Genomic DNA, 25192 nt, shown 5'->3' on the forward strand with positions numbered 1-25192 from the left:
CAATTCTCTCCGACTTCACTTGCATCCCTGAGTTGCCTTTCCACCTTTTTTTTATTATTTTGCAGAGCAAAACATTGTTTTCTTGTAACAAGCTAAAACTTAGTAAGTTTTAGCTTGAGGGGGAGTGTCAGAATATTAGAAAATATCTTATAAGATCTTTTATATTATATTAGAGTATCTTGAGTTATTTCTTAGATCAATTTATAATCATAGAGATATCTTAGAATATCTCTCATTATTATTATGATTTATTCCTGATTTAGGATTGAGTCTATGTTTCTCTATAAATATAGATTATTATTGAGTCTTTTGTAATCAAGTCAGCATTAAGCTATTTTCAATAATATTCAAACCTTTATTATTTTATCTCCTCTTTTTCTCTAAAATCCCACAACTTCAACAAAACTGATCAAAACATTGTTGGTATCAGTTGATGTAGGAAAAACTTTTACGGAAACTCAAACTTTAAAAACAATGGTAGAAACATATTTTAAGAAAATCAATTCTACACTGCAACAGCATACAGAAAAATATACCACTTGAAATTTAATTACCGATATTGATCTCTAAATAGTCTGTTGGTTAATTTCATTGTTGTTGAGAACGGGATTCTCGCTCATTTCACCATTTTTAAAAATTTATCCATAAAATATACATCAAAACTACAACAATAAGAAACACCAAGAGTGTGATTTCTTCACTTTGTCTAAATGTACACCATTTCAGCCAGATCACCAATTATCAGCCCCCACCAATAGAACAACCATAGACTCATGCTGCTAATTTCACCAAAATCCCAAACACTGATGCTGCTAATTCTAAATCCACAATCCTAGCATGTGCCACTTAAATTCAAGCTTTAAAGACCAGTTAATAGTACAAAAACACAAATGTGGAAGGACATTTTCTGCTGTCTGCCGATACCAAACCAACTTAAATTGAAGCTTTAAAAAAATAATAGTTATTCACCTGAAAGAAAACTATTATCCAAAAAATTTGCAAGTCAAACAATAAACTAAACAAGCTACCACTGTTGAATACTAATACTAATCTTAGGAGGTAAAATTGAATCTGTTATGCACTCTACAACTTGGTGGCAGTTGAAAAGAGGAATTTCAGCGTATCAACATTAATTTTGTTTTTGGCTTTCAATAAGCTCAAAGGGTCTTTTCAAATAACTTCGTGAAACTATCATTAAGTGAATGTCAATTTGAAAATTTTACGCGCAAAACTGATTAGACACACAATGGATCAGGAATACGTAATAGGAAATATCTCGACACTCAAGCACTGTAGAACTCAATAGGTTCTACTTCAATGCAACCACTATACCAAAGCTAACTTTTGTAGAAACTGGAAAATAACTACAAACCATACATAGTGATGACACCTATATATATGACTGGATAACCAAGGCTCCAATTATATTATGGTCTTAGAGATACATCTGCTACTTACTCTGTAAACATTCTCAACTTTTACCTCTATCATATGCAGGTGATCTAATTTAAATTAAAGACCAATTTAGCTATATTAATAAATTAATCTGCCTAAATAACATTACCAACATGAATTTTTGAATTACCTCAAAATGGAGAAGTCTAGGAGCCAACCCTGCTGTTTTGATCTTTCGTTCTATATATTATTGTGATTAGTTCTAATCATAATGCTCCTAAGGAAAGTTTCAAATGGAAAAATGAAAGTTTATTATGTCAGTTCCATCAATTGGTATCAGCACTTCCCAGGATAGACAGAAAGGGGCAATCAATTTGCAACCAATTAATCTAATCGAATCAATTATAAAAATAAAGAGAGAGAGAGAATTAAAAAACAAGGTTATTAATTCATTAGTTACCTTTGAATGAAAAAAACACAGCTGTATATTTTTTTAATCTTAATTAATAAAATATAGATAGCTAATGAGAATAAAAATAAAAATAAAAATAAAAAATTATCGAATCTAAATAATAAATGTAAAAGATTTACACTAAGAAAAGATTTCATTACCGTTGACCGTCGTTCCCGCTGGGGAGCGCTTGAAACATACTTGTGGTCCAAACAATACCGTTGAAAAGCAAAACCTAGTAATTACAGCTATAAATATGGGCACTTACTACTCTCTTGTATGTTCGTAATAACTCTAATTGCTGTTCTTGTGCTGTTGAGATCAATCAATTCACACAACATTCTTCTTGCTTTCTGTGTGGCTTTTCGTTTCCGATCAATTTTCCCAAATTAAGTTGAATTGAGTTGCGTCGGTCTTCTTACTTTTCGCTTCTGAGAGATTTTATCGCTATCACCGCTGATTCTTACTTTCAATCTCCCTCACTCACAGGTTTGTCTTTTCATCACATTCGTACTTTCTTTTCTCATCCATTACTTTCTTCTTTTTCTTAATGAAACCGTTTACTTTTTTGTTTTTTATTTTGGGTGAAAAAGCTGTTTACTTTCATTATCAATCATTATTATATTATATTTTATATCATATATCTCTCCCTCACTTTTCTTATCTCATTTCCTTGTTTTTGTTTTTCTTAATTATTTTGATCAGTGCAAAACAAATAGACTTTAACTTCAATAATGGATGGACAACAACATCATCGTAGAAGAAGAGTTGGTGTAAATGGAGAAATTGAAAGAGTCACAGTTGCATCACGGAATCCTATTAGCAACGGTGTTTACGATATGACTCATGCTATTCCTTTTCCCGTTCCTAATAGAAACATGATTTCGCCATATGTTGAAGATGGCCATCTTATCTTTTGTGAAACCAACATCCATCCTACCAGGATCAATAATGTGGTTCAATCATATAGTAGGAATATTTCACATGATTTGTCCCAAGATGGTCACTATATTTTTCAAGAAAACAATGTTAATCAAAGCAATCAAATTCTAACAAGAAGAAATGTCGAAGAATCTACTCATAATTTTGAAAGAATCAAGATTGAAGAAAAAATGATAACTGAGACTACTACGACATGTTCTATATGTCTTGTAGATTTTTCCATTGGATCCACAGCAATTCGCTTGCCCAGTCCGTGTTCTCATATTTTTCATGAAAATTGTATTATGAAGTGGTTCAATATATCGAGCACATGCCCTTTATGTCGTAGGTCTATCTCGTGAATTAGTTTTTAATTTCATTATCTCATCTTACTATAGATTTGAGTCAATAATTCTTCTTGACCATTTCTAGCTTAGTTTGTTTGTGTAGTTTCTTTCTATATACTTTTCTTTGTACTCTTTTTTTTGTTAATAGAAATTCTTTTCATTAAAATTGAACTTCTTATGTTTTCTCCTCCCTTTCTATCCTTTATTCTTATCTAATATATGTGAGAGATATTTTGTTGCACGTATCACTTTTTAATATTATTTACATTAATTCTGTCAATAAATATCATATAATTAAATTTTGCCTTATATTTATTGATTAACTTGCAAAATTCAAATATTAACTATAAAAGAAATTAACAACTTTTTACAATAAAAAAACTTAATTAATGTGTGTTTTTTTTTAAATATTTAAACAAATATTCAATTCAGTATCAAATTTTAATCAAGAAAAAATTAAAACTATCCAATGCGTCAAAAAAAATATTAACACTATCCAAGAATACGATTCAAGAATTAAACAATTATCACCGTATGTGAACATTGCACTATGCCATTTACCCTCAAATTAATAGTGTATTCAATTTCATTTACTTTCAATTGTTAATAGTCAATAGTTTTTCAATTGTTAATAGTCAATAGTTAATAAAGGTCATATACTTTCAATTGTTAATAGTCAATAGACAATTATTTTAAAACGGACAAAGAATCATACAAAATTGAAAAAACAAATCTCTTCGCTTTAAGAATTAATACAAATAAGTAACTTTAGCTTCAGCTTCTATTTTTTATCATTTCATAAGTATCGTCATTGATTTTATTCAACTAATCAACTATCTTAATTAACATTTAAAAGGATTTAATTATCATATTCACTATTGTCAAAAAAAGTATTCACTATGTGGTGGATATTAACTTTTTCACTGTTTTACATTTTATTATGCTGATGTCGATTTGTGCACAGGCTTATATTTGGATGGAGCATATGGGAATTACATAAATTGAGAAGAGGTTTGTGAATATGACATACAAACCATCAACACCAAACTAATTACATCCTGAGTAAAGAAAACTATGTCATTAGCATGAGTAGAATAAAATGTAAAAGAATATAGACATAGTCAGAGTGTGAGGTATGAACTCAATTGTAGAATTTTCCTTCCCAAGGTGTACTTTGATATCCAAATATGGTCGCAATTCAACCAAACACATTGCTATCTGATGAAATTACTTGCACTTCATCCATGGTCCCATAATAGAGATGACATGTTGATGTGGCAAAAAAAAAGTAATTAATTACACAAGGCATTCAAATTATAAGTGGATTAGGTGTCAACATCAGATTATGCATCTCATATTTAATAGATTATAATAGATAAGATTATTCAAAAAATAGACAAATACAGAACACCGCATGAAAGTTATGTGAAAAATGTGTACGGTAAATATGTACATATACTACTACTTATTATCACCTTAAGATGTTCTCGAAGCCAAATTTCTAAGTTTTCCAAGTCTCTATTCACTAGTTCGGAAGATAGCAGACCAAACAAAAATGGACCAGATAAAGTTTGAATTAGTTTTATGTTTGCATTTTTACTATAATTTTCTTGTCACAACATGTTTGAAACAATGGGAATTTAAGGTAGATTAAGCATATCTAAGAATTTTGATATGATATAGCATCCCATCTTTGTAAAAATCTAGATGGGAAATAATGAGACTAAACCAGAACACTTTTAAGCAGCCTCTTGTAGAGATTTCTTCTTTTCTATTGATAATCTGGCAACATCTCTCAAATCACCATTGGGCCCTCTTTCATTAAAATGTTCTCTGAGAAATTCCACAGCCATGAATGTAAGAGCTGAAGCCGGAATGTACCACGCAATTCTGGGGATGCTACCCCTAAACATCCCCTTCATGCCTTCCCTGACCCATATATTGTACATTGCATCCAACCAACCATTATACCTAATACAACAATACATAAAGCAAATTACCATTAATTTATAGCTTTAGTCCATCAAAAACATTACAACTCCCCACACACAAAATAGCCCTTTTCATTATGAATTTATGGTAAGAAAAATGTGAGACAATGTATATATTTTTATTTTGACGATGTCCATAATACTTCAGAAAACCAACTCTGCATAATGGGAAGGCAGATGTGTTCCAAACAATGTTTTAAAAAAAGGACCAAATTGGCCAGTTGACCAAAGAACTGGTCAGTTAGCTGAATGATTTGATCCCGGTTCAACCATTTTTCGTTTTTTTTACATTTTTTAATTTACTTTTTCTATTTAATACAGTTTTTACTTTTTATTTAGTGAATTGTCATCCAATTCAACCGTGGTTGAACCAACTGGATAATGACCCAGAGGTCTCACCAGTTCAAAAAATACTGGGTCCAAAAAACAATCATTAAAGAAAGTTAAGTAGACTAGTTATGGAAATGAATTTGATACATTAAAGTTGAACCCTGAACTTGCAGCCTTGTTTTGACGACATCCAAAGGAGTGGTGAGATATGCACTGAGACCTGTTTCATTGTTAACACAAAAAATTAATTATACCGAACAAATCACTGCTAGGAGAACTTAAGTACAAAGATTAAAGGCAAAGCACAGGACATACCACCAGCTAATCCTCCTAAAACCAGCCCCTCAAATGAATTATTAACCTGCCATTTGGAGCTAGATATCCATCTTTGCTTCCCGTACTCTGTAACATCTTTCAAAGCTTCATAGAACACAACCTTTAAAAATTGCATAAAAAGTTATTCAAAATCACATTTGCACAAATATTACAAAACAAATAATTTACTTCTAGAAACATCTGTGTTTTCACACAGTATATCAAATACATATATGTACATGATTGCAGAGTTTGGATCACACTTACAGTTTATGATTGAACATAATACATTTGAAATGAAATGAGTCAGAAATACAATGACAGGTAGTTGGATGTAAAAATGACATCATCACAGGCAATATGATGTATATGAATTTAAATCTTATCATTCCAAACAAATTTCATACCATTTTTTTTCTTATTTTAGACTCCAAATAAATAAGAGTTTGTCTATTTAGCCCTAGAAAAATTGGCCAAAGTTAATCTCCTTGGTTTTTTACAGTACAATGCTATAGAGATTCAAAAATAAATATGTAACTTTATTCAATGCTTAAACAAGTGCCATGTGTGGCAGAGAAATTAATAAATCATTAAATCAGGCCCAGAAAAAGGATGGTTCCAATATGGATCAGGTCATAAAGAGTGGTTGGACCTATAAAGACTATACTTGAATTTTGAATAATGCATCCAATTCCAATATCTATGTCTAATCAGTAATCATAAAAATATTCTTTACTTCAATTTCTGACTGACCTAACCCATTTTAAAGTTTAGCTACGACACCTTCTGTGCACTAGCAGTGACAATCATATCAGACAATAGACTTTTAATAAACTGAAAGAGGACCATGTAAGAGAATGTTTAAATTACCAAATGAAAATATTGAATACAATAGATTATAGAAGAGTTAAGGCTTATTTGTTTAAGCTTTTGAATTAAAAAAAAAAAAAGTGATTCTAAGATGGCATAAAAAAATTAATTTTAGAGATTTATGTAAAGGAGAAGCTTTTTTTCATTTAGTTACTATTATAAAAATCATTTTTTATGTTAACACTTAGGGTGGCTTCTAAGGGGAGGGTCCAAAAAGTCCCTCACTGGTGGACCACTATAAAAAACAATTAAGAGTAATTAGACCAATCAAGGTTACACATACTATTATACACCATATACACTAGGGAGCTTGATTAGTCTATTGGCTCTTGATTAAGAGTATGTGTGAGCTTGATTAGTCTATTGGCTCTTGATTAAGAGTATGTGTGAGCTTGATTAGTCTATTGGCTCTTGATTGTTGTTTATAGTACCTGTAAGGGATTTGTTGGAGCCCTTACCTTATACTTACAAGTTACAACTTATTTTAAAATTTAAAATTTAATCAAGAAAAAATTAAAATTATCCAATGCGTCGAAAAAAATATTAACACTATCTAAGAATACGATTCAAGAATTAAACAATTATCATTGGTATTGGTCAACATTACACTTTCAATCGTTAATAGTCAATAGTTAATGAAGGTCATTTACTTTCAATTGTTAATAGTCAATAGTTAAATCTTGACAATTATTTTAAAACGGACAAAGAATCATACAAAATTGAAACAACAAATCTCTTCTCTTTAAGAAGTAATATAAATAAATAATTTTTGCTTCAACTCCTATTTTTTATCATTTCATAAGTAACGTCAACTTCAATTCTACTATACTTTTAATTTTATTCAACTAATCAACTATCTTAATTAACATTTAAAAGGATTTAATTCTCAAATTCACTATTGTCAAAAAAAATATTCACTATGTGGTGGATATTAACTTTTTCACTGTTTTACATTTTATTATGCTGATGTCGATTTGTGCACAGGCTTATATTTGGATGGAGCATATGGGAATTACATAAATTGAGAAGAGGTTTGTGAATATGACATACAAACCATCAACACCAAACTAATTACATCCTGAGTAAAGAAAACTATGTCATTAGCATGAGTAGAATAAAATGTAAAAGAATATAGACATAGTCAGAGTGTGAGGTATGAACTCAATTGTAGAATTTTCCTTCCCAAGGTGTACTTTGATATCCAAATATGGTCGCAATTCAACCAAACACATTGCTATCTGATGAAATTACTTGCACTTCATCCATGGTCCCATAATAGAGATGACATGTTGATGTGGCAAAAAAAAGTAATTAATTACACAAGGCATTCAAATTATAAGTGGATTAGGTGTCAACATCAGATTATGCATCTCATATTTAATAGATTATAATAGATAAGATTATTCAAAAAATAGACAAATACAGAACACCGCATGAAAGTTATGTGAAAAATGTGTACGGTAAATATGTACATATACTACTACTTATTATCACCTTAAGATGTTCTCGAAGCCAAATTTCTAAGTTTTCCAAGTCTCTATTCACTAGTTCGGAAGATAGCAGACCAAACAAAAATGGACCAGATAAAGTTTGAATTAGTTTTATGTTTGCATTTTTACTATAATTTTCTTGTCACAACATGTTTGAAACAATGGGAATTTAAGGTAGATTAAGCATATCTAAGAATTTTGATATGATATAGCATCCCATCTTTGTAAAAATCTAGATGGGAAATAATGAGACTAAACCAGAACACTTTTAAGCAGCCTCTTGTAGAGATTTCTTCTTTTCTATTGATAATCTGGCAACATCTCTCAAATCACCATTGGGCCCTCTTTCATTAAAATGTTCTCTGAGAAATTCCACAGCCATGAATGTAAGAGCTGAAGCCGGAATGTACCACGCAATTCTGGGGATGCTACCCCTAAACATCCCCTTCATGCCTTCCCTGACCCATATATTGTACATTGCATCCAACCAACCATTATACCTAATACAACAATACATAAAGCAAATTACCATTAATTTATAGCTTTAGTCCATCAAAAACATTAAATTAATAAAGTGTGTTAGGGTCATTATATAATTAGTCAATAAACTAGGGGTCAAATAATATATAATAGTTTATGGCTAAAGAGCATAATAGTTATGAAAATTAATAGTGTAGATACCAGGCAGTTTCTAATTTAATGAGGGGCTGAATTGGAAATACTGCAATTTGGGATATAACTAATAATAGTTATATATAGGGGTAATGGTCCCCAAGGCAAACACAACAAGACTATTCAGTTTCAAAACCCTAAAAGAGAAAATTCTCTGGTTCTCTCTATCCCCATCAAGAGAGCAAGGTCTTCAGGGTGTTTTGCTGAGGAAGATCACCCAACCCATTGGCTCTATCATCATCATCTCAGGATTTCATTAATGGCAATTCCCACAGGTACGCTTCCGCCTTTGGCTATTCATCATGTAATTGACATGGATTGTTGAGCACAACGTTATTAAGGTTTTTTCAACAGTTCAACCATATAGTAGGAATATTTCACATGATTTGTCCCAAGATGGTCACTATATTTTTCAGGAAAACAATGTTAATCAAAGCAATCAAATTCTAACAAGAAGAAATGTCGAAGAATCTACTCGTAATTTTGAAAGAATCAAGATTGAAGAAAAAATGATAACTGAGACTACTACGACATGTTCTATATGTCTTGTAGATTTTTCCATTGGATCCACGGCAATTCGCTTGCCCAGTCCGTGTTCGCATATTTTTCATGAAAATTGTATTATGAAATGGCTCAATATATCGAGCACATGCCCTTTATGTCGTAGGTCTATCTCGTGAATTAGTTTTTAATTTCATTATCTCGTCCTACTATAGATTTGAGTCAAAAATTCTTCTTCTTGACCATTTCTAGCTTAGTTTGTTTGTGTAGTTTCTTTCTATATACTTTTCTTTGTACTCTTTTTTTTGTTAATAGAAATTCTTTTCATTAAAATTGAACTTCTTATGTTTTCTCCTCCCTTTCTATCCTTTATTCTTATCTAATATATGTGAGAGATATTTTGTTGCACGTATCACTTTTTAATATTATTTACATTAATTCTGTCAATAAATATCATATAATTAAATTTTGCCTTATATTTATTGATTAACTTGCAAAATTCAAATATTAACTATAAAAGAAATTAACAACTTTTTACAATAAAAAAACTTAATTAATGTGTGTTTTTTTTTAAATATTTAAACAAATATTCAATTCAGTATCAAATTTTAATCAAGAAAAAATTAAAACTATCCAATGCGTCAAAAAAAATATTAACACTATCCAAGAATACGATTCAAGAATTAAACAATTATCACCGTATGTGAACATTGCACTATGCCATTTACCCTCAAATTAATAGTGTATTCAATTTCATTTACTTTCAATTGTTAATAGTCAATAGTTTTTCAATTGTTAATAGTCAATAGTTAATAAAGGTCATATACTTTCAATTGTTAATAGTCAATAGACAATTATTTTAAAACGGACAAAGAATCATACAAAATTGAAAAAACAAATCTCTTCGCTTTAAGAATTAATACAAATAAGTAACTTTAGCTTCAGCTTCTATTTTTTATCATTTCATAAGTATCGTCATTGATTTTATTCAACTAATCAACTATCTTAATTAACATTTAAAAGGATTTAATTATCATATTCACTATTGTCAAAAAAAGTATTCACTATGTGGTGGATATTAACTTTTTCACTGTTTTACATTTTATTATGCTGATGTCGATTTGTGCACAGGCTTATATTTGGATGGAGCATATGGGAATTACATAAATTGAGAAGAGGTTTGTGAATATGACATACAAACCATCAACACCAAACTAATTACATCCTGAGTAAAGAAAACTATGTCATTAGCATGAGTAGAATAAAATGTAAAAGAATATAGACATAGTCAGAGTGTGAGGTATGAACTCAATTGTAGAATTTTCCTTCCCAAGGTGTACTTTGATATCCAAATATGGTCGCAATTCAACCAAACACATTGCTATCTGATGAAATTACTTGCACTTCATCCATGGTCCCATAATAGAGATGACATGTTGATGTGGCAAAAAAAAGTAATTAATTACACAAGGCATTCAAATTATAAGTGGATTAGGTGTCAACATCAGATTATGCATCTCATATTTAATAGATTATAATAGATAAGATTATTCAAAAAATAGACAAATACAGAACACCGCATGAAAGTTATGTGAAAAATGTGTACGGTAAATATGTACATATACTACTACTTATTATCACCTTAAGATGTTCTCGAAGCCAAATTTCTAAGTTTTCCAAGTCTCTATTCACTAGTTCGGAAGATAGCAGACCAAACAAAAATGGACCAGATAAAGTTTGAATTAGTTTTATGTTTGCATTTTTACTATAATTTTCTTGTCACAACATGTTTGAAACAATGGGAATTTAAGGTAGATTAAGCATATCTAAGAATTTTGATATGATATAGCATCCCATCTTTGTAAAAATCTAGATGGGAAATAATGAGACTAAACCAGAACACTTTTAAGCAGCCTCTTGTAGAGATTTCTTCTTTTCTATTGATAATCTGGCAACATCTCTCAAATCACCATTGGGCCCTCTTTCATTAAAATGTTCTCTGAGAAATTCCACAGCCATGAATGTAAGAGCTGAAGCCGGAATGTACCACGCAATTCTGGGGATGCTACCCCTAAACATCCCCTTCATGCCTTCCCTGACCCATATATTGTACATTGCATCCAACCAACCATTATACCTAATACAACAATACATAAAGCAAATTACCATTAATTTATAGCTTTAGTCCATCAAAAACATTACAACTCCCCACACACAAAATAGCCCTTTTCATTATGAATTTATGGTAAGAAAAATGTGAGACAATGTATATATTTTTATTTTGACGATGTCCATAATACTTCAGAAAACCAACTCTGCATAATGGGAAGGCAGATGTGTTCCAAACAATGTTTTAAAAAAAGGACCAAATTGGCCAGTTGACCAAAGAACTGGTCAGTTAGCTGAATGATTTGATCCCGGTTCAACCATTTTTCGTTTTTTTTACATTTTTTAATTTACTTTTTCTATTTAATACAGTTTTTACTTTTTATTTAGTGAATTGTCATCCAATTCAACCGTGGTTGAACCAACTGGATAATGACCCAGAGGTCTCACCAGTTCAAAAAATACTGGGTCCAAAAAACAATCATTAAAGAAAGTTAAGTAGACTAGTTATGGAAATGAATTTGATACATTAAAGTTGAACCCTGAACTTGCAGCCTTGTTTTGACGACATCCAAAGGAGTGGTGAGATATGCACTGAGACCTGTTTCATTGTTAACACAAAAAATTAATTATACCGAACAAATCACTGCTAGGAGAACTTAAGTACAAAGATTAAAGGCAAAGCACAGGACATACCACCAGCTAATCCTCCTAAAACCAGCCCCTCAAATGAATTATTAACCTGCCATTTGGAGCTAGATATCCATCTTTGCTTCCCGTACTCTGTAACATCTTTCAAAGCTTCATAGAACACAACCTTTAAAAATTGCATAAAAAGTTATTCAAAATCACATTTGCACAAATATTACAAAACAAATAATTTACTTCTAGAAACATCTGTGTTTTCACACAGTATATCAAATACATATATGTACATGATTGCAGAGTTTGGATCACACTTACAGTTTATGATTGAACATAATACATTTGAAATGAAATGAGTCAGAAATACAATGACAGGTAGTTGGATGTAAAAATGACATCATCACAGGCAATATGATGTATATGAATTTAAATCTTATCATTCCAAACAAATTTCATACCATTTTTTTTCTTATTTTAGACTCCAAATAAATAAGAGTTTGTCTATTTAGCCCTAGAAAAATTGGCCAAAGTTAATCTCCTTGGTTTTTTACAGTACAATGCTATAGAGATTCAAAAATAAATATATAACTTTATTCAATGCTTAAACAAGTGCCATGTGTGGCAGAGAAATTAATAAATCATTAAATCAGGCCCAGAAAAAGGATGGTTCCAATATGGATCAGGTCATAAAGAGTGGTTGGACCTATAAAGACTATACTTGAATTTTGAATAATGCATCCAATTCCAATATCTATGTCTAATCAGTAATCATAAAAATATTCTTTACTTCAATTTCTGACTGACCTAACCCATTTTAAAGTTTAGCTACGACACCTTCTGTGCACTAGCAGTGACAATCATATCAGACAATAGACTTTTAATAAACTGAAAGAGGACCATGTAAGAGAATGTTTAAATTACCAAATGAAAATATTGAATACAATAGATTATAGAAGAGTTAAGGCTTATTTGTTTAAGCTTTTGAATTAAAAAAAAAAAAAGTGATTCTAAGATGGCATAAAAAAATTAATTTTAGAGATTTATGTAAAGGAGAAGCTTTTTTTCATTTAGTTACTATTATAAAAATCATTTTTTATGTTAACACTTAGGGTGGCTTCTAAGGGGAGGGTCCAAAAAGTCCCTCACTGGTGGACCACTATAAAAAACAATTAAGAGTAATTAGACCAATCAAGGTTACACATACTATTATACACCATATACACTAGGGAGCTTGGTTAGTCTATTGGCTCTTGATTAAGAGTATGTGTGAGCTTGATTAGTCTATTGGCTCTTGATTGTTGTTTATAGTACCTGTAAGGGATTTGTTGGAGCCCTTACCTTATACTTACAAGTTACAACTTATTTTAAGAAACTACTTAAATTAGCTTGCTATTATAGTAAAAAATCTGTTGTTTAAAATTCTGATTATTTTCCAAAAACTTAGAGCCGGTTTGTTGCAGATCATTTAATAGAAAAATCACTTTTTTAGGGGACAAGAGAGAAAATTAGAAAGGTGATTTTCACTATTATATACAAACACAGATAAGGTTTTGATTCACATAAAAATCTTAAACAAATTGATAATCACTTTTATTTTAATTTTAAGCAAATGGATCCTTAAACAAACACCTAAAACTTCTAAAGTGATAAATTTTATATAAAAATGATTGTTTTTCAGGGAAAAAAGTTGAAACATACAAGCTCTGAATCTAATAAATAAAACTTGATGTGTAATGTATAATACCATAAGGCCAGCGAATGGTACATCTCTTGCCAGTGTAGACAAATATCTGCAGAAGCAAGCAAAATAACAAATTAGAATCATCCATATGCAAGTCTTCATACAATCTAAAGATTAATTATTGAAAAATCGAATTTCCTCAATCCAACTATTGAATTGAAAACTTTCATATATTAGATCAAGTCTTCAAATTTTCATATGATTTTAAAACAATTGATACTTCATCGACTCCATTACGTCTAAAGTAAAATATCAACTATTAGATTAGATTTGATTAGATTAGATACATACATATATAATATAATATATATATATATGAGTGTCTAACTATCTAAATTTGTATGCATAGCATAACATAATTCAACTGGTTATATTAGTCAATAGTAAACTGTTCTCGCTCTTGAGAAATATCATGATTCATCTAAAATAGCATTATCAGATCCGATATATTCACAAAATCATTTTACATAATCTGAAATAGCATTATCATCTTATCACACTTATTGCAATATACGAAAGAAGAAAAGTAAGTTATGTTAACAATACCTTATTGGTGCCTAGAGTACTATATATTGTCTAGTGATGTTAGATTAAAGAAAAAACTATTGTCTACAGATGTGTTTTTAAAACTCTATTAAATAAGAAGGATTTGAAATACTAGTAAATTATATAACTCAAGATTACATCATCAAAAGACATTAGTGTTTCTAGTTTATACCCTGCATATAAACCCTTTAAGCCCTGTGTTTTCCATATTGAGCAGCCTGCATGGAACAACCCTTTATAATAATCATATATTTCTGCGCCAGGTTTTATTACAATGCCATTCTTCATTGCACTAGAACTCCAAGATGTAATTGTGCCTTGAACTTGCATGCGCTGCTTTATCACTTCACATGGAACGTACACAACAGAACCAAGTGTATCTCCTGAAAATATAGTGACAAAATAAGGTAGATTTGAGCCTTTTATTGCACACTCAGATGGTTATAGATACCATATTCCATAAACCTTAAAATTTAGCAAGAGTAAAAATATATCTCCCAGAGAAGCATCGCATTATGTAAATATGTGCATTGACAATCAATCATTATTTGTCCAGAAATGGAGTGCTTAGACAGTTTACTAAATAATTCAAGTTATTTGCAAAAAGAAATGGGAAAAAGCATTGCCACAATCAGACAGATGACATTACACAACTGCTTTCACACAAATGCGCCTGTCAGTGACTCAATTTGTAACTTCTGGAACTCAAAAAGTCAAAATACAAAGTATTACCAACAGCTCCAGCAATGAAATGTGCCCAATGGCCCCCAAGGCTAGGATGCGAATCCTCAATCCACTTTTTAGTGGACTCTATGACACCAAAATATGTTGCACCAGTTGCAAGAGACCCAGTAACACCAGGTATTACACCCCTGTAAAAGCCTAAGCAATTTTAAATCAATCATAAGGCACAAATATTTCAAGTTTGAAGTCCAAAGTCTACAACAAAGGATCCTTTTGATATTAAGCTTGATTTTAAATTCAATTCATCAGTATGTAAAAGCATGCTTGGTTTTGACTTATTCTTAAACTTGGTTTTTCAGCCAAAAACTCAGAATTTGAATATAAGGATTTTTTAAAAGCAAATAAGTTGACCTAAACATGCACTAAATGTCATTTTAACATGAGGAAATTTCATAATTAAAACACAAAATACCCATATCTGGGACAAAAGTATTAAATGATCAAAATAGTTTACCTCTTAATCCATCAACCTGCCAGACAGACTGCACCATCTGCAATATGCCTTTCTGGTTCTAATATCAAATGATATTCCCAACAAAAGAGAAAAGCTTTAGATGGAAGTATATACGAACAGCAACTTGTACGCAAGATTTTCAAACTGAGTGTCCATATCAAGAACAATTAATGAAATCACAGTCTAATTTATCTATAGGCTACTATAATACCTTAACACCATTTAGAATAGCTTGACTTTGTATTCTTGTTTTGATGGTATCTACCGGATGCATAATTCCTTCTCCAAAAGCGCCTGCAACAGCTCCCCATACAAACTCCTTCCATACTTCAATACCATGATATAGTAAAATTAGTTCAAATCATAAATTTAAGAAAAACAAAATAAAGTTATACCTAATTTGTTTTGTAATAATAGTCAGGCTCAGGTTGGCGAGTGAAATGAGACACAAAAAGGACATTGCCGGACAGGCACTGCATAATGCCAAGAGATACTGTGTCACAAAAATAAAGGCCCAAAATTACTTGTTGGGCTGTAACTGCAAAACTTCCAGAGAGAGCATTTTTTTTAAGTAAAAATGATCACCCCCTACCCCACAAAAACCACTAATAATCAGTATAAAAAACCTTCACACATAGATAATTGTGGAATAGAGCACTAAATTGGACCTCATGCAGCATTGAATTGGACCTCATGCAAGCAACTTTCAAGTGAACAACTTATTCCCCGTCTAGACATAAAATCACAACAACAAATTCACATCTTATGCTAATGCTGTAATTCATGACTCAAACAAGCACATTTAAATTATCAACTTAATTAAAATTCTTAACTACTACCCACGAGATTGAGAAAAAATAATTCGAGCATAATACTCAAACAACTCGGGTTCATTTCATAACATAACATCACTTTATCTCAGTTAGCAAATTTCTTCAAACTTAGGTTTATCAGAAAGCAAAGTCCCTTCAGTTACGAATAAGAACAAACAACTCAGCAGCAAAAAATTCGAATAGCAGCATTCATCAATGAAAAGGAAAAATAAAATTAATAATTCCGAAATTGAACTTAACTAGTATCAAAATATTGGAACAAAATGTTAATTGAGCTGAATTTGTGCATACTTATTATCGAAAACTGAAATGACGAGGAAAAAATAAATCAATCATACGAATGGTTCACTCGTTTAAAGCGAGTTGTTATCGTTCATGAATCAACAGCTTACCAAAGAAATGGACATGAGAAAGTTTCTTCGAAGCTTGAGCTTCATTGGAAGTGGAGCTCTGAAGTGCCATTGATCAAAAAACAACAACTTCTGGTTTAGGGTTTTGAAAGAGCGCGCTTAGATTTTTATGATGAAAGGTGAAGAAATAATTTTTTTTAATTGGGGAAGGAGATTTTTTATTAATCAAATAATACTAATTTACAAATTACAATGGTCGGGAATTTGAACTATATATTGAATTATAACAATGCTCTTTTTCATGTCCATTGTAAATGGTCGGGAATTTGAACTATATATTTCTACAATGCTCTTTTTTTCTTATGTAAAAAGGTGAAGAAATATTTAAGTGGAGAAAGAAATAAAAGAAAATTAGAGAGGAAAAACATGTTATTTTTAGTTTTATTCCTTTAATTATTTAAGAGAATGGAGTTTTTTAAGATAATAAATTATTTAGATTATTTTTTGATATCTTTACGATTATTTATTTCTCACTTCATTTATTTCTCTCTCGTCTCCATTCTTTTTTATTTAGTCTTTTCTCTCCCTTAATAACCATACAACAATATCGTAGATGTATTATTGGAGTATGGATCCGACTTTTGAAGAGAGCGCAAGTCCAAAATAAAAAAATTATTGTTTAATATTTTTTAAGATTGTTTTTAAAACTAAAAAAGCACAATCTAGCTCAAACAACACCTCACTTTTTCCGGTGATAATATTTTTGGCTTAAATGTCATTTGTTTCAATATTTGATTAAAAAAATAATGGAGGATAATAAAGTTGGAACTAAGTTGATTTTACATTTACAATTTTGATGTTAACAAAAGTATTTTATGAGAATAATATATTTGACTTCAAATAGTATGAAAGAAGATTCATGTTTTTGAAGAAAATCTAAAATAAAATTTTATTCAAATTTATAATTGAAGAAAATCTAAAATAAGATTTGATTCCAAATTATAATTGATGAAAATCTAAAATAAGATTTGATTCAAATTTATAATTGAAGAAAATCATTGACCAAGTTGAAAAGTAAATATGGTCAAGTTTTGAAAGATATTTAATTTAGATTTGATCAAAATTTGAAGAAGATATAATTAAGATTTGAAGAAGATTTGATCAAGATTTATATACGACAAAATATGAACAGAATCAATTTGAAAAATTTACAAGCGCAATTTGAACAAGATACAATTTATAATTAAACAAGAACTAAATTGAAGCTCAAATTTTAACTATAAAATAGATATTCAAGACTAAAGAAGAAAATCATCGAAAAGCTGAAAAGAGTAGTCTTAGACTTTTAAGAGAGAAACACTTGTTCAAGTTAGAAATATTTTCTAAGTGTTCTTTTCTTAGAGTGTGAGAGTTATTGTTATTATCAGATTTGTTAGAAGCAATTACTCAAGTTCCAATCTTTTGTATCCAACTCGATGGTGATTTAATTCCTTCTTCAATCTGGGGTTGTCAGGTTGTTAGGAAAAGACTTGGCTTGTAGGGTCATGGTGGTTAGTTCCTCAAAAGTTTGGGGTTGTCAGGTTGTTTGAGAAAACTGGTTTGAATGGTCAGGTGCTTTATAATTCAAGGTATTTGAATTAGTGGATTAAAGCTTTCTAAACGAGGGGGCTGGATGTAGCCAAGTTATTGGTGAAACCATGATAAATCTATGTGTCAAATTACACCAAATAAGTTACCAAAATCGAACTAGTTTTTTATTTAAATATAAATTATCAAAAAGTTATCAACTTTGACAAACACAATTCAACCCCCCTTTCTCGTGTTTGCACCTTCATTAATTTCCATAAATGTATGTTAACGGGGTGAATGTTAGTAGTTCTTGACTTATAGAGGCTACGCGTAATCTTAATTGCAAGAAGGGTCAAATGCCTTCCAATTTTTTTGGTCTTCCAGTTAAAGGCTATCATAGGATATGTGCAAAAGAATATTTTCAGCACTAAGGGAAGGCATTCTCGTAACATGCAAATAGTAAAATGACCAATAAAGGTAAGAACAAAAAAAATGATTTCCATAATGAAACACATGGACCCAATAAAGTCAATATTGGGAAAAAACAAGGAGACAAACACTAACATTTCTAAGGCGGGGCCAAAGGGGAGAGGTTACCCAAGCCACACCAATGTTAGTGAACAAATGGAGCCAAAGAGCACATGCAAATTTTAAAAAGGAATGGAGGAAGTGGTCCTTTAGCGAATATTGATGCGTCCATAAAATGGGTCTCATGAATAATCTTAACCAATGCCCAATTATAGTTCACTCTCAACACCCCTCAGTGCAACCTAATACACTTGCGATGGGTAGTACCTCCAAAAGACAGGACCCAAATCATGTGGAGCCACCTGTCTTAGAAAGGGAGGAGTTCATGGATGCCATTGAGCAAAATGGTTCAAGTGCTGAGGAATCTGACATAGAGATTGTGGAAGAAACTGATGGTATAACTTCACAAGGTGATGAAGAGGCATTTGTGCACCTTGACTAAGGTTTTTATGAATAATAATATGTATAAAATCATGCTGTGGAACTATAAGGTGCAGTTTGCACAACATTTTTCATAATTGCAAGCAATATATTTATATGCATAAACTTCATGTGTTTGTAATCTTTGGGACCCGATGTGACCTTGAGAGATTGAGGAAGTCCTTTTAGTTTTTGAGGTTCGATAATATGTTGTTGTCAATGATTAAGGGATATGTTGGTGTTATTGTGATAACTTGGAAGGATTTCATGGTGCAAGTTACTTTGGTTTTGAAGAAGTTTGATTTCCTGCACTTAACAATGGCTTTCCATGGTCAAAAGGATTGGTTTTTCACTCTGATGTATGCTAGCCCTATTGAAAAAATAGGTGTGTGCTTTGGGAAGACCTAAGGTCTTTAGCTGATAACATGCAAGAGGTTGCCTAGTGGCAAGATATTTTAATGACATAGGAAGTGCAATGGAGAAAAGAGGATGAGCCCTAGCCATTCTAAATAAGTGTGACCGTTATTTAGATCAGAGAATGAATTATTGCAACTTAATTAATATTGGTGTTGTTGGTTTGAAGTTCACTTGGAGATGACCTTTTTATCATGGTGGGGCCTGTATATTTGAAAGATTGGATTGAGCTCTCTAAAATGATTAATGGAGATTGCGTTTCCCTGGGGCCTTTCTCAAGGTTCTACCAAGAGTGGGTTTCTTTTATCACCACCCCATTTTGCTATACCTTTTTGGTAACAATGTTCGGAAAATGGAAAGGAAGCTCAGGTTTGCAAGTGCATGGCTTTTAGATAAATTGTATATGGTAGTGGTTAAGCTTAATTAGAGGAGTGATGTGCATGTTTCGTATAATTTGAAGCACTTGACAAAGTTTTCAATGCTTGGAAGCACAACACTTTTGAGAGTGTGATTCGTTAGAAGTGTTGTATGGTGACAAGGATATGAGGCATTCAACGTAAAATCAAAGAAGAAATGGCCAATAAATATCTATTAAACTTGGAAAATAAATCGCAAAGAGATTTTATCAGCATTCTTCACTAAGAATAGATGACGTGGTTTCAATATTATAGGGAAAATTGCTAGTTTATAGTAATAAGAACACTAAGTATATATTATCATCTAAAGACCATAATAGTAGACAGAGGAACAATGTGTTAATGCTTCGAAAAGGTGGTAGACATTGGGATGAGGGCCAAATGCAGTTATAAGTTATGGTTAATAATTTCTATAAGGATTTGTTTGCAACTACTAGTATGTATGACTGGCTCCAAACTCAGTACACATATCCGAGTATCGATTTGGAAGTTGCCATATGCCTTATTGACATAGTGGAGGATAATGAGATCAAATTGGTTTTATTTAGGGGAAAGCTTTAGAAAGTGATGGTTTTCTTGCAGAATTTTACCAACGGTCTTGGGATGTCATGGAGGCTGATGTTTGTAATTTTTTTCGATAGATATGGAATAATCTTGTGGATATATGAAGTTTTAATGAAATTGATATTTATCTTATCCCTAAGGTTGAGCATCCATAATTTGTTAATCAATTCCGCCCAATATCTCTTTGCAACACAATTTATAAAGTAGTAAGTAAAGTGGTGGTAAACCGCTTGAAGTCAATTGTTCCTCAAATTGTTTCACCTTATAAAATCAATTTTGTGTCGAGTGAGAGTATAGATGAAAATATAGTTGTGGCTCAAGAGATGATACATAACATGAATAATTTGTAATGGAAGCATGTTTTTCTTTTTTGTAATTAAAGTTGATTTGGCCAAAGCATATCTGATATGATCTAGTTTGTCATGAATCACTTTAAGGATAGTTCAAGGTTAGAAACTTATATATTGGAGCCAAAATCACATTTTTTTGGAGAACACGACAACTGGTGTTATGAAACTCAGAAACGGACGATTCCAAAATGATGGGAAAAGATGACGTTCTGAAACACAAGTTAGGTTGTTGAATCACTGAAAACAAGTATGTAGAACTCGAGATATGATCGCATGTTACTGAACACAAAAATTGGTAGAATTTGTGTATTAGGGTTTGATGTAAAAGGAAACTCAAAATTATTATTCATCAAACGAACCAAGAACAGAATGGGGCCACAATCTAGGGATTAATAAGCCAAAAAAAACGTCAGAAGAATTAACAACATTGATAAGTTCAAAATGAATTCTTTCAAGAACTCTAGTGAGCAAAGGCTCACAAAAACAATGTTCAAAATATCCCCCTCATTGAGGTTACAAATGCATATTTATAATAAGTTTATCTCTAAACCTAAATGGGTCATAAGTGACACCATTCTCTAGGCCCATATTGGGCTTACATCTTATTTTTTCTAAAATAAAATTAATGTAAGGAAGTAAAGTATACTCACTTACACATAACATAAACTAAACCTATAAAAAAAAAACTACTATAGTTCCAAATCAAAACTAACTAAGAATTATTACAAACCAAATTAAAATAAATAAAGTTCATCCTAATTTATTAAAAGATGGATCATCTTCATACTCTTAAGGTTCTTATCATTATCTCCTTCTTTAAGAAATTCGACCGTGAATTTAAGCTCCATTACATGAAGAAATAATCCAAACAAACAACAAGCTCATCATATCCATCAAGATCAAATGAAAATTTGGAAAAGTCACCAAATGTGATAAGTCGGTGAAACATATTTTCATCTTGAACTTTTAACATCTTATCACATTTATGATGAAGGTAAGAAATTCTAAAAATGCGGATAAAGTTATACCCGTTGAAGTTGATATTCATGATCAATTATACCATCTTTGGATTGAAGTTTGTGGCAAACAATATGTTACTATGTATTTGCAAAGGTTTCAAAGCAAGTTGAGTCTCATGGACATTCTCTTTATCACAAAAAAAAAAAATGGTGACTCAATAATTTCCTTGCAAGCATCCTTTTGAGGAACCTTTGAATAATCACCTTCAAGTACTAACATTCCTCCATTCACCTCACTCTCTTGTTTAAAGAGACTTTCAATTTTACCATCTTTCTCTTTGCTTCCAATGTCAATATATTGATGACATTCCTCCTTTAGAGACACTTCTTCAAGCACTTGTAATAGAGAATTATCAAAGTTAGACAAATAGTTGGAGTCAATTTCTTGCCCTTTGTCTCTCAAATGTTTCTCCTCTTCTTCTTTTTTTTATTTGATTTTCTTGTTCTCTCTTAAGGCTAGCTTCTCTATTTTTCTTGCCTATTTTAGATATCCATTTTCATACAGATATTTCACATACTCCAGATCCAATACAAAATCTCGAATATTATGATGATATAATATACTTCTCTTTTTTTGTTGATCCTCATCACCACATATTCATGTCATATTTTAAATAACAAACAAACAAAACAGAAAGAAAAAAAGCCTTCACCACGCAACTCACGTGTTTACACTCTTGAATTTGTCACTCGTGTTTCACTCAATTTAGGCTTTTTTTATAATGTATCTCTCTTGCCTTTTTCCACTCAATTGCTCCCTTCAAGTTCTTAATTGAATCAACAAGAACAGATTGGAGCCAAAATTGGTTAGAAGAAAGTAACGTAACACAAAACAACAATAATGTGATTGAAAAATACTTTCAGAAATTTTGTCAAACAGTTAGTGTATAGTACTTTTAACGACACAAGAAAGTTATTATATATATATATTATATATATATTTTGTAATTTTTTTAAGTGCCAGCAACACACAAATAAAGTAACTAACGACACAATTCAAACAAAAGCAACACGACTAGCAATTTGTGTTTAACCAAAAAAATGCACAAACAAAATTTTACTCAATTTAAACCTAAATACAAGCTCTGATATCAAATGATATGATCTGGTTTGTCATGAATCACTTTAAGGATCGTTCTAGGTTGAAAACTTACATATTGGAGCCAAAACTATGTTTTGCTGGAGAATGCGATAACCGATGCTACGAAATTCAAAATCAAACGATTCCAAAATGAGGTGAAAGATGATGTTTTGAAACGCAAGTTTGGCTGTTGAATCACCAAAAACAAGTATTTAGAACTCGAGATATGATTGCATGCTACTGAACACAAAAATTGGTAGAATTTGTGTATTAGGGTTTGATGTAAAAGGGAACTCAATTATTATTCAGCAAACGAGCCAATAATAGAATGGAGCCACAATCTAGGGATTGATAAGCCAAAAAGAACGCCACAAAGACTAACAACCTTGATAATTTCAAAGTGAATTCTTTCAAGAACTCTATAGAGAAAAGGCTCACAAAAACAATGTTCAAAATCTCCCCCAAAATGGGTCATAAGTGACACTATTCTCTAGGCTCATATTGGGCTTACATCTTATTTTTTCTAAAATAAACTTAATGTAAGGAAGTAAGGAATCTTCACTTACACATAACATAAACTAAATCTATAATAAAACTACTACAATTCCATATCAAAGAAAACTAAAAATTATTACAAACCAAACTAAAATAAATAAAGTTCATCCTAATTTATTAAAATATGGACCGTCTTCATGCTCTCAGGGTCCTTATAAATATGATATGATGAGTTGGGACTTCATTTGCAAAACTAGTTAGGAAGTTGGGTTGCCACAAGCGCGTGTGAATATTATTATGCATGGAATCACCGGTGTTCATTCAAATGTAAATTGGAATGGTGAGCAAGTAGAAGTGTTTAACTTAAAACGTGGTATACGCCAAAGGGGACTGAACTGGCTGTATATATTTGTGATATGCATGGATAAATTGTCTCGCCTGATCTACATGTTGTGGATGAAAGGAAGTGGATATCAATGCATGAAGAGCCCTGATGCCCCCATGTTTTTAACGCAACAAGTTTTTTGCTTTGTTGCTAAATTAGTTTAGCAATATTAAACAAATAAGATTTTTATTACTTAAACATTTTTCCTTGTTTTAGTTTAATTTAAATTATTGAAAAAAAACAAAAAGTTATCATTGATCTGTTTATTTTAGTTGTTATTATTTTTATTCTATTTTAACTTACTCTATTAGAAAAATTGTTAATTTTTTTTCCTTTTCTTTGTTATTATTATTTCAATTTTCTTTTTACCTTACTTTATTTTATTAAAAAAAAGTTGTTCATTTTATTTTGTTGTTATTAGTTTTATTAGATCTTTTTTTGTTACGTGTGCAAGCTCATCCGCTCCTCAGAGCCTGTTTGTAGTTGATCCTCTTTTGTAGAAAAAAAAAAAACAGTATGAGAGATTGCATCATGGGAAACCAAGAACAAATCACACCTATGAGGAAAACAATGGTGAATATATATTAGAGGCTAAATTGGAAGCTCTCAAAAGGCACTTAAAGACATTTACCCACCTTCCTTGTCAATATTATGGTTTGGTGGGGTATGATCGTCAAGATTGTCCAATAAGAAATTTTTAAGATGTATGAGATATGCCCTAATGAGGATCAATATGATCCTTACTCCACCAAGTGGAATATTGCTTATATACCACCTTGGATGCGACTTCAAGGCCCAAGCAAGGAAAATGAGCTAGATAATGATGAAACAGTTACAACCTTGAAGCAACATACCTTTCCCTAGTTATGCTTCATCCACCCAAATTGAGCCGTAATGGAATAAAGCCAAAATTATCACTCTCACAACTAATGAAGTTGAATAAAGAACCTGCACATGAGGGACAAACATCTATTCAAAGAGAAAAGGCTTTTACTAAAGAGAACACTTTTGAGGTAACCAACAAGATACTTTGGTTTCGATCAAGGAAAAAATAAAGAGAATTCAATCATTTTGGGAAAGACCATATTAAGTTTAAGGTGTGGCGAGGAAAAAGATATTTTGAAAGCTTTAAATTGCATTGAAAATTTCTCTAACTTTATTTCTTCTTATTTTTACAATGTGAGTGTTACTAATAATTTTATTGACATAAAAATGCAGAACCATTTGAAAAACAAATCATATTTTCAAG

At 31.1% G+C, this 25192-nt stretch overlaps 2 protein-coding genes and 1 long non-coding RNA gene across 4 annotated transcripts; all 3 read right to left on the reverse strand.

Moving 5' to 3' along the window:
- Positions 1-503: 503 nt before the first annotated feature.
- LOC113786582 (uncharacterized) lies at positions 504-2145 on the reverse strand. The gene is made up of 2 exons (XR_003472837.2): positions 2008-2145; positions 504-1672 (listed from the first exon to the last, which is right to left on the reverse strand). It is a non-coding gene; the product is annotated as an uncharacterized lncRNA (long non-coding RNA).
- Positions 2146-4446: 2301 nt separating this feature from the next.
- On the reverse strand, positions 4447-6278 carry LOC101497299 (uncharacterized). 2 transcript variants are annotated; one of them, XM_027334451.2, is made up of 4 exons: positions 6158-6278; positions 5751-5871; positions 5583-5655; positions 4447-5085 (listed from the first exon to the last, which is right to left on the reverse strand). In XM_027334451.2, exons 1-4 carry the CDS (start codon positions 6158-6160, stop codon positions 4854-4856), a joined length of 429 nt encoding a protein of 142 aa, XP_027190252.1. In that variant the 5' UTR covers positions 6161-6278; the 3' UTR covers positions 4447-4853. The 2 variants fall into 2 exon arrangements, with proteins under 2 accessions (XP_027190252.1, XP_073224440.1); XM_073368339.1 differs by lacking the exon at positions 6158-6278 and having other exon boundaries at positions 5751-5972.
- A 4503-nt stretch (positions 6279-10781) lies between these two features.
- LOC101497618 (uncharacterized) lies at positions 10782-17011 on the reverse strand. Its single transcript, XM_004499796.4, has 9 exons — positions 16745-17011; positions 15731-15846; positions 15520-15577; positions 15054-15203; positions 14494-14704; positions 13779-13824; positions 12086-12206; positions 11918-11990; positions 10782-11420 (listed from the first exon to the last, which is right to left on the reverse strand). The coding sequence occupies exons 1-9, from the start codon at positions 16812-16814 to the stop codon at positions 11189-11191; spliced, it is 1077 nt and encodes a 358-aa protein (XP_004499853.1). The 5' UTR covers positions 16815-17011; the 3' UTR covers positions 10782-11188.
- Positions 17012-25192: the final 8181 nt, after the last annotated feature.

The sequence above is a fragment of the Cicer arietinum genome, chromosome 5 (genome assembly GCF_000331145.2).
Source record: "Cicer arietinum cultivar CDC Frontier isolate Library 1 chromosome 5, Cicar.CDCFrontier_v2.0, whole genome shotgun sequence".
Lineage (NCBI taxonomy): Eukaryota > Viridiplantae > Streptophyta > Magnoliopsida > Fabales > Fabaceae > Cicer > Cicer arietinum.

Bases quoted from the DNA above. Each gene is read 5' to 3' on its own strand.
- LOC101497299 (XM_073368339.1), bottom strand. From the start codon at position 5,886: ATGCAATTTTTAAAGGTTGTGTTCTATGAAGCTTTGAAAGATGTTACA. The intron at 5,656-5,750 runs GTATGTCCTGTG...ACAATGAAACAG, and splicing joins TTTAGGAGGATTAGCTGGTG to GTCTCAGTGCATATCTCACC. The intron at 5,086-5,582 runs GTATCAAATTCA...TTGTTGTATTAG, and splicing joins GTTCAGGGTTCAACTTTAAT to GTATAATGGTTGGTTGGATG.
- LOC101497618 (XM_004499796.4), bottom strand. From the start codon at position 16,814: ATGGCACTTCAGAGCTCCACTTCCAATGAAGCTCAAGCTTCGAAGAAA. The intron at 12,207-13,778 runs GTATTATACATT...CAATTTTTAAAG, and splicing joins TACCATTCGCTGGCCTTATG to GTTGTGTTCTATGAAGCTTT. The intron at 11,421-11,917 runs GTATCAAATTCA...TTGTTGTATTAG, and splicing joins GTTCAGGGTTCAACTTTAAT to GTATAATGGTTGGTTGGATG.